The sequence below is a fragment of the Salvelinus fontinalis genome, chromosome 9 (genome assembly GCF_029448725.1).
Source record: "Salvelinus fontinalis isolate EN_2023a chromosome 9, ASM2944872v1, whole genome shotgun sequence".
In the NCBI taxonomy this organism is placed as follows: domain Eukaryota; kingdom Metazoa; phylum Chordata; class Actinopteri; order Salmoniformes; family Salmonidae; genus Salvelinus; species Salvelinus fontinalis.
In genome coordinates this window covers 217470-227500 of record NC_074673.1, presented here as the reverse complement: position 1 = coordinate 227500, position 10031 = coordinate 217470, and the positions used below count along the sequence as shown (strand labels likewise).

General features: G+C 43.0%; 1 protein-coding gene across 1 annotated transcript in view; it reads right to left on the bottom strand.

Annotated features, from left to right (window-relative positions):
• The window catches only part of sigirr (single immunoglobulin and toll-interleukin 1 receptor (TIR) domain), a 17873-nt gene extending 8383 nt beyond the window's left edge, over positions 1 to 9490 (bottom strand). Inside the window, exons 1-3 of the mRNA XM_055932995.1 lie at positions 9042 to 9490; positions 1697 to 1913; positions 357 to 484 (exon numbers count right to left, since the gene is read on the bottom strand). Of these exons, the coding sequence (XP_055788970.1) occupies positions 357 to 484; positions 1697 to 1913; positions 9042 to 9141 (445 nt within the window). The 5' untranslated portion in view covers positions 9142 to 9490. The remainder of the gene's footprint in view (positions 1 to 356; positions 485 to 1696; positions 1914 to 9041) is intronic.
• Positions 9491 to 10031: the final 541 nt, after the last annotated feature.

Genomic DNA, 10031 nt, shown 5'->3' with positions numbered 1-10031 from the left:
CCACCCTGAATCCACCCTGAATCCACCCTGAATCCACCATGAATTCACCCTGAATCTACCCTGAATCCACCATGAATTCACCCTGAATTCACCCTGAATTCACCCTGATTCCACCCTGAATTCACCCAGAATCCACCCTGAATCCACCCTGAATCCACCCTGAATTCACCCTGATTCCACCCTGAATTCACCCTGAATCCACCCTGAATCCACCCCGAATCCACCCAGCCTCAGTTATCACACATATTAACATTTGAAATAAGTATTGTATGCCCACACTAATCTGTAAGTTGCCTTTGACAACATGTCTGATACAGTATAATGTACAGTCCATAAACCCCCCCCTGGTTTCTTACCGGTATTCTGCAGGCTGAAGTCAGCGGAGGTGTTCCTCACCTCACAGGAGTAGACGCCAAAGTCAACCTGCTCTCTAACATGGACCTGCAGCACACTGCTCACAATCATTTGGGATTGGCTGGGAGTCCTGCCAGACAAAAAAAGAAAAAGGTGACCTCTGTATTGTAATTGGTTGGACATTGTGTGTGGGGGGGGGGGGGGGGGGGGCTGAACAGGATTTATTATTTAACCTTATTTTATACAAATAAGTCATGAGTAGATTGTTATTAGCAATCTGTAGATCAGTGTACATGTGATCTGGCCAGGTATTAGCAATGACAATCTGTCGATCAGTGTACATGTGATCTGGCCAGGTATTAGCAATGACAACCTGTCGATCAGTGTACATGTGATCTGGCCAGGTATTAGCAATGACAATCTGTCGATCAGTGTACTTCCGATCTGGCCAGGTATTAGCAATGACAATCTGTCGATCAGTGTACTTACGATCTGGCCAGGTATTAGCAATGACAACCTGTAGATCAGTGTACTTGCGATCTGGCCAGGTATTAGCAATGACAATCTGTCGATCAGTGTACTTGTGATCTGGCCAGGTATTAGCAATGACAACCTGTAGATCAGTGTACTTGCGATCTGGCCAGGTATTAGCAATGACAACCTGTAGATCAGTGTACATGTGATCTGGCCAGGTATTAGCAATGACAACCTGTAGATCAGTGTACTTGCGATCTGGCCAGGTATTAGCAATGACAACCTGTAGATCAGTGTACATGTGATCTGGCCAGGTATTAGCAATGACAACCTGTAGATCAGTGTACATGTGATCTGGCCAGGTATTAGCAATGACAACCTGTAGATCAGTGTACATGTGATCTGGCCAGGTATTAGCAATGACAACCTGTAGATCAGTGTACATGTGATCTGGCCAGGTATTAGCAATGACAACCTGTAGATCAGTGTACATGTGATCTGGCCAGGTATTAGCAATGACAACCTGTAGATCAGTGTACATGTGATCTGGCCAGGTATTAGCAATGACAACCTGTAGATCAGTGTACATGTGATCTGGCCAGGTATTAGCAATGACAATCTGTAGATCAGTGTACATGTGATCTGGCCAGGTATTAGCAATGACAACCTGTAGATCAGTGTACTTGCGATCTGGCCAGGTATTAGCAATGACAATCTGTAGATCAGTGTACATGTGATCTGGCCAGGTATTAGCAATGACAACCTGTAGATCAGTGTACTTGCGATCTGGCCAGGTATTAGCAATGACAACCTGTAGATCAGTGTACTTGCGATCTGGCCAGGTATCGTGACCTCCTGTTGAACTGACCAGGTGGATGTGTTCTGTAGGTAAAGGCTGAGGTTGAGAGGGGTCCCATCTTTGCTCCAGAGCGGTGTCCAGGAGGTAGCGTCACAACGTTGGTCCGTCTGGTTCCAGGACAGCACGGCTGTACAGTTCAGAGCCACAATGGAACCCAGGGTCTCCCACACCTCGGACTGCCCCCCACTGGGCAACTGAAACTCTGGGGCTTGTGTGCACAGGGATTCTGCATGAATGAATGAATGAACACATTTAACAAACTGAAAATAATATAAGATTCCTCCAGCTAAGTGAAATTCACAATTCCCCAAGCCACTGCAATATTTTACATTTCAATCATTCAGAAGACACTCTTATCCAGAGCAACTTACAATCAGTGCATTCAACTAAAGTAGGTAACACAATCACATCACGATCACTGGAAGCTTCTTCCACAGACATGATCAAAATCGGTGCTAGTAAGAATAAAGAAAGAACCCTGCTATGGTTACTGACTGATTGACTGACTGGTTGACTGAGTGATTGACTGACTGACTGACTGATTGACTGACTGGTTACTGACTGACTGACTGACTGACTGACTGACTGATTGACTGACTGACTGATTGACTGGCTGACTGACTGATTGACTGACTGAAAAGTTGACTGACTGACTGATTGACTGACTGACTGAATGAATAGTTTACTGAATGACTGACTGACTGAATAGTTGACTGACTAACTTACTGAATAGTTGACTGAATGACTGAATAGTTGACTGAATGACTAACTGACTGAATAGTTGACTGGCTGACTGAATAGTTGACTGACTGACTGACTGATTGACTGACTGACTGATTGACTGACTGGTTGACTGACTGAAAAGTTGACTGACTGACTGGCTGGTTGACTGACTGAATAGTTGACTGACTGAATAGTTGACTGACTGACTGGCTGGTTGACTGACTGAATAGTTGACTGACTGAATAGTTGACTGACTGACTGGCTGGTTGACTGACTGACTGAATAGTTGACTGACTGACTGATTGACTGACTGACTGACTGACTGAATAGTTGACTGACTGACTGACTGACTGACTGAAAAGTTGACTGACTGACTGACTGAATAGTTGACTGACTGACTGAATGACTGACTGACTGACTGAATAGTTGACTGACTGATTGACTGACTGGCTGGTTGACTGACTGAATAGTTGACTGACTAACTGAATAGTTGACTGACTGACTGAATAGTTGACTGACTCACTGAATGACTGGTTGACTGACTGAAAAGTTGACTGACTGACTGACTGGCTGGTTGACTGACTGAATAGTTGACTGACTGACTGATTGACTGACTGACTGACTGAGCAGTTGACTGATTGACTGACTGACTGACTGACTGAATAGTTGACTGATTGACTGACTAATTGAATGACTGACTGACTGAATAGTTGACTGACTGACTGAATGACTGACTGACCGAATAGTTGACTGACTGACTGACTGACTGAATGACTGACTGACTGACTGAATAGTTTACTGACTGACTGACTGACTGAATAGTTGACTGATTGACTGACTGACTGACTGACTGAATAGTTGACTGAATGACTGACTGACCGAATAGTTGACTGACTGACTGACTGACTGACTGACTGAATAGTTTACTGACTGACTGACTGACTGAATAGTTGACTGATTGACTGACTGACTGACTGAATAGTTGACTGATTGACTGACTAATTGAATGACTGACTGTCTGAATAGTTGACTGACTGACTGAATGACTGACTGGCCGAATAGTTGACTGACTAACTGACTGAATAGTTGACTGACTGAATGACTGACTGAATAGTTGACTGACTGACTGAATGACTGACTGACTGACTGAATAGTTTACTGACTGACTGACTGACTGAATAGTTGACTGACTAACTGACTGAATAGTTGACTGACTGAATGACTGACTGAATAGTTGACTGACTGAATAGTTGACTGACTGACTGACTGACTGCACGACCTAAAAACAATAAGGCCCTTTCATCTCCCCAGCCCAATCTTGTAAGACTGATCCAGCCAACTCGGCAGGCACACTGACTGAAACAAACCTCTTCTCTACAGGTGTAGAAAATGCAAATTAACTTCCTCCCCCCACCCCAAAGCATATGAAACTAACTCTTAGAGGCACAACAATAGCTTATGAGTTGGCTAGGAACGACAATAGCTTCTGAGTTGGCTAGGAACAACAATAGTTTACAGAGTTGACTAGGAACGACAATAGTTTACAGAGTTGGCTAGGAACGACAATAGTTTACGGAGTTGGATAGGAACGACAATAGTTTACAGAGTTGGATAGGAACAACAATAGTTTACAGAGTTGGCTAGGAACAACAATAGTTTACGGAGTTGGCTAGGAACGACAATAGTTTACAGAGTTGGCTAGGAACGACAATAGTTTACGGAGTTGGCTAGGAACGACAATAGTTTACAGAGTTGGCTAGGAACAACAATAGTTTACAGAGTTGGCTAGGAACGACAATAGTTTACAGAGTTGGCTAGGAACAACAATAGTTTACAGAGTTGGATAGGAACGACAATAGTTTACAGAGTTGGCTAGGAACGACAATAGTTTACAGAGTTGGCTAGGAACGACAATAGTTTACAGAGTTGGCTAGGAACGACAATAGTTTACAGAGTTGGCTAGGAACGACAATAGTTTACAGAGTTGGCCACCTCAAGGATATTCTATCACAATACGATCACATTTGGTATAACCAAACTATTGCTGTTAATAGGTTATTACCATATTGTTATATATATATATTTGGTTATTACCATGTTATTACCATGTTATATTTATTCGGTTATTACCATTTGTTTAACCCTTTTTTGGTTACTACATGTTTCCATATGTGTTATTTCATAGTTTTGATGTCTTCACTATTATTCTACAATGTCGAAAATAGTTAAAATAAAGAAAAACCTTTGAATGAGTAGGTGTTCTAAAACTTTTGACCGGTAGTTTAGGTAGAAGATGTGCCTGGGTAGGTGGGTGGGTAGGTAGGTAGGTAGGTAGGTAGGTAGGTAGGTTGGTAGGTAGGTTGGTAGGTAGGTAGGTAGGTAGGTAGGTAGGTAGGTAGGTAACAGTTTATAATCCTACTTTCCCCAATGTTACATCTGATGCATTTGCTACTCAGCGATTTGCTATTCCGCAAAGTACCCATTTGTCCCATGAGTGAGCTGAGCTGCAAGTTAAAAAAAATGGGTGAAAAAGCAAACAAGTTCACCTTCACGTTCCATTAAGTCGACCTGTTCCAGTCACTGTGTAACCAGCAACAATACTGCCCACCTGCTCTGTTGAGTCATAAAGTACTGTTTATAGTCATGGATTACTGTTTATAGACGCTAGTCCTAAATGCCACCCTAGTCCCTACATAGTGCACTACTTTGACCAGGGCCCTATAGAACCCTATTCCCTATATAGTGCACTACTTTAGACCAGAGCCCTATAGAACCCTATTCCCTATATAGTGCACTACTTTAGACCAGAGCCCTATAGAACCCTATTCCCTACATAGTGCACTACTTTAGACCAGAGCCCTATAGAACCCTATTCCCTATATAGTGCACTACTTTAGACCAGGGCTCCTAACCTAGACAATAGGGTACCATGTTGAACACTATATGCAAAACATTTGCTCAGAACTTGGCTCTGTGCTTTAATTAGCAAGTGAAGGTGTAATTTACAGTAATTTGCTTATTCCATTACATTTTCATAAGAAAGAAGTCCCACACATTGGTCTTACTGGAGAGTCATGACGTACAGATCCAGTACCATAGATCTTATTATTTAGAAAGTACAGTCAATCCAGGAGAAGATGACGGCTATACCTTTTCATTTAAAGTGCGTTGGTGTCCCTGGCTCAAACTGAATGCATGTACATTCTCTATGACAAAACACTAACATAATCCTCCTCTGTTTCCCCTCCTGTTCCAGAACAGAGCTGTGTGGATAATAAGGGAGAGAAGGGGCCATATGGGTTTAAAGAGAAGGTGTTCTAGAAGAGAGAGAAGGGGCCATATGGGTTTAAAGAGGAGGTGTTCTAGAAGAGAGAGAAGGGGCCATATGGGTTTAAAGAGGAGGGAGAGAAGGGCCATGTGGGTTTAAAGAGGAGGTGTTCTAGAAGAGAGAGAAGGGGCCATATGGGTTTAAAGAGGAGGGAGAGAAGGGCCATATGGGTTTAAAGAGGAGGGAGAGAAGGGCCATATGGGTTTAAAGAGCAGGTGTTCCATAAGGGAGAGAAGGGCCATATGGGTTGAAAGAGCAGGTGTTCTAGAAGGGAGAGAAGGGCCATATGGGTTTAAAGAGGAGGGAGAGAAGGGGCCATATGGGTTTAAAGAGCAGGGAGAGAAGGGGCCATATGGGTTTAAAGAGGAGGTGTTCTAGAAGGGAGAGAAAGGGGCCATATGGGTTTAAAGAGGAGGGAGAGAAGGGCCATATGGGTTTAAAGAGCAGGGAGAGAAGGGCCATATGGGTTTAAAGAGCAGGGAGAGAAGGGGCATATGGGTTTAAAGAGCAGGGAGAGAAGGGGCCATATGGGTTTAAAGAGCAGGGAGAGAAGGGGCCATATGGGTTTAAAGAGCAGGGAGAGAAGGGCCATATGGGTTTAAAGAGCAGGTGTTCTAGAAGGGAGAGAAGGGCCATATGGGTTTAAAGAGCAGGGAGAGAAGGGGCCATATGGGTTTAAAGAGCAGGGAGAGAAGGGCCATATGGGTTTAAAGAGGAGGTGTTCTAGAAGGGAGAGAAGGGGCCATATGGGTTTAAAGAGGAGGTGTTCTAGAAGGGAGAGAAAGGGGCCATATGGGTTTAAAGAGCAGGTGTTCTAGAAGGGAGAGAAAGGGGCCATATGGGTTTAAAGAGGAGGTGTTCTAGAAGGGAGAGAAAGGGGCCATATGGGTTTAAAGAGGAGGTGTTCTAGAAGGGAGAGAAAGGGGCCATATGGGTTTAAAGAGCAGGTGTTCTAGAAGGGAGAGAAAGGGGCCATATGGGTTTAAAGAGCAGGTGTTCTAGAAGGGAGAGAAGGGCCATGTGGGTTTAAAGAGCAGGTGTTCTAGAAGGGAGAGAAAGGGGCCATATGGGTTTAAAGAGCAGGTGTTCTAGAAGGGAGAGAAGGGCCATATGGGTTTAAACAACAGGACATACAGTCAGTTCTTTAGTTCTATAAATCCTTGTTTTTCAGTCTCCTCTGATTTCTTTTGACAACTTCAAATCAAACAGAAATGAATACAGGACAACAATAGAGTAGTTTTATATCAGCCCTAAAAACACCACTGTTAGCAGACAACCATCGAGTATTGATTTGGTTTAGATTTTGAGTAGTTCTATAGCAGCCCTAAAACACCACTGTTAGCAGTTTGAAATAAAATAAAAACTGGTCATTCATTTATCTGCAAGCATACTACTGCCATAAAGAGCAACATCAGATCCCTTTAGTATCAGCAACCTTTAACTATTTAATCCCCACAGCAGAAAAAGCAACAGGAGTACAGAGATGTCCCCCCTCACTGTCAGTCAGAGGTGCTGTGCTGAAAATCTCTCCACTCCCAGAATCCCCCACCCACCCCCCTTTCGCGTGAACCACGCACGCACTCAATTCTTCATTGCTGCGACTTGCTTGCTAGTTGAGATTTCTGATCACGTTAGGCTGCGTTTCAATTTATTTATTTTTATATATCGGTTTGATCGCGGAGGGGAGGCACTAGTAACGTCGGTAGTTTTTGGGGTTTGGCTATTTGGCTATACACACATACATTAATTATTAATTTCGGTTGCCTATTATGACATGAAGTTTGTTCTATAGAGGTCGTGCGCGTTCACGCGAACTGTTTGCGATGTAAAACAAATTATAATAAAATAAATCACAATTAATTCAAGTTGCCTCCTCTGTAATTGTCCTTCCACCTAAAAAAAAAAGGTAATGTGAAAACGTGCCTGATATTGTAAGAATTGATTCGTGGTTGGACCGCCCCGGCTGTATGACGCAGCCGATACCAACGCGTGACCACTGGCCGTTACCGGGGGTGAAAGAGAAACGCGCGCTTTCGATAGATTCAAGACAAGGTCGTTTTCATTGATCTCAGATTCTCAGGTTGTCAAAGTAACCTGTCATTTCGATCATTTGTAAGGTATTACAATATATTCTGCTAAAATCTCCAGTCATCTAATATGATGTAGAATTACATGAAATGCGTGTGCAGCTTCTGTTAGCGCTTCTACACTACTGTTCTGTGCCAAGTGAGGATAATTATTTATTTATTTTTTATTTCACCTTTATTTAACCAGGTAGGCAAGTTGAGAACAAGTTCTCATTTATAACTGCGACCTGGCCAAGATAAAGCAAAGCAGTTCGACACAAACAACAACACAGAGTTACACATGGAGTAAAACAAACATACACTCAATAATACAGTAGAAAAAATGGCGTGAGGAGGTAAGGCAATAAATAGGCCATAGTAGCGAAGTAATTACAATTTAGCAGATTAACACTGGAGTGATAAATGAGCAGATGATGATGTGCAAGTAGAGATACTGGGGTGCAAAAGAGCTCTAAAGGAAATGGATGCAAAGCTTTATTATAAAAGGTGCTGTTGTTTTCCTGAGGTTCCGGTACCTCAGAGCCTCGCAGGTCACCCCCATTTCCGGAACCTTCCAATTGACAAATTAACCACTGCACATACACATAAACACACACTCTGTTTTAACATTCTGTATATGATTTATTATTAACATGATGTAGCACGGAGCTGTATATCCGGGTACAAAGTCCAGATTGGAACAATTGTCGTAGTGTCCGGCTGGACTAGAGAAGTCATGACTGAATGACACTGAACGGATGCAGTGTTAAGAGCAGACAGATCTGTACTTGTCATTGATTGGATGTCTCTTGTCCAACTGATTGGCAAGTGTCTCTTATCTTGAAATTCTATTTATTTTAATGAGTAATGTATCTTTAAACAGAGATAGCCTGTTCGTTCGCCATTATGATGCAAGAAGCCGTCACTTTCGTTCGTTTCCTATTGGTGATAAACAACCTGTGCAAAGAATTCCAAACGACACTGCTACATAATGCTTATACCGTCTATACTAATGGAATTTGCTAGAAACTCAAATCATATTCTTCAGCACAATAACGCCCCTCTCGCGCTTTACGCACGAGAGCATGCGGTAAAATTGATAAATTAGAGCCCCCCCCCCCCCCCCCAAAAAAAGTCACATTTTCTGATCAATAAAATAACATACAATTGAATCGGTTTTCCGTTTAATCGATTAAACAATATTGGCAATAGATTAAATTACGGAATATAATCTTACCTCCAGCACACACCGACATCCTGTTCAGAACTAAAGTACATGTCAGAATGAAAGCCAACTGGTTAGAAGTCATTTGTAAAGTAAAATCGTTCACTTTCATTCTTATTCCGAGTTTTCAATCGAAAGGCACACGCTATGGTCCTAGGATTATATCGTATCATCCAGCCCCAGTGGATAAAACATTATAGAATTATAGTTAAATAAAAAAGAATAACTCCCAAAGCTTGACTCGGTTCAACTGCTCGAAGGACTTCTGTGTACGGGCGGTCACGTGACGTCTCACCTGTTCGAGTCAACGTTCAAGAAGTAGGCTTTCTGCTTAGTATACTGGTCGCAAATGTACTCGCAACATGCTAAAACTGAACAGGGTTTTTTTAAATATAAGAGTCATACCCCAAGCGAGTTTAAAAATCCAACTGTAGGCTTCACACACTGTAATACACGACTTTGCCCCTATCCACACAGGTACCTACAGTAAAAAGTTACGTAGGTAGGTTGTAATGTGGGTCATTGGTAGTACTTTTTTTTTTTTTTTTTAAGTATGTCGCTTTTTTAGAACTAAAATAAATGTCTTGTTTATAGTGATACAATCATTTGGTGGGAGCTTAACTTGTCCTATTTCACATGTACATGTTTTATACACGTGTGAATTGGAAATGTGCCTTCTCCATATCCCAACTCCCCCTGAGACACCCTCAGAGAGTGGGGTCACGGCCGGGGTCAGCCATTATCCCAACTCCCCCTGAGACACCCTCAGAGAGTGGGGTCACGGCCGGGGTCAGCCATTATCCCAACTCCCCCTGAGACACCCTCAGAGAGTGGAGTCACGGCCAGGGTCACGGCCGGGGTCAGCCATTATCCCAACTCCCCCTGAGACACCCTCAGAGAGTGGGGTCACGGCAGGGTGAGTCATTATCCCAACTCCCCCTGAGACACCCTCAGAGAGCGGGGTCACGGCAGGGTCAGTCATTATCCCAACTCCCCCTGAGA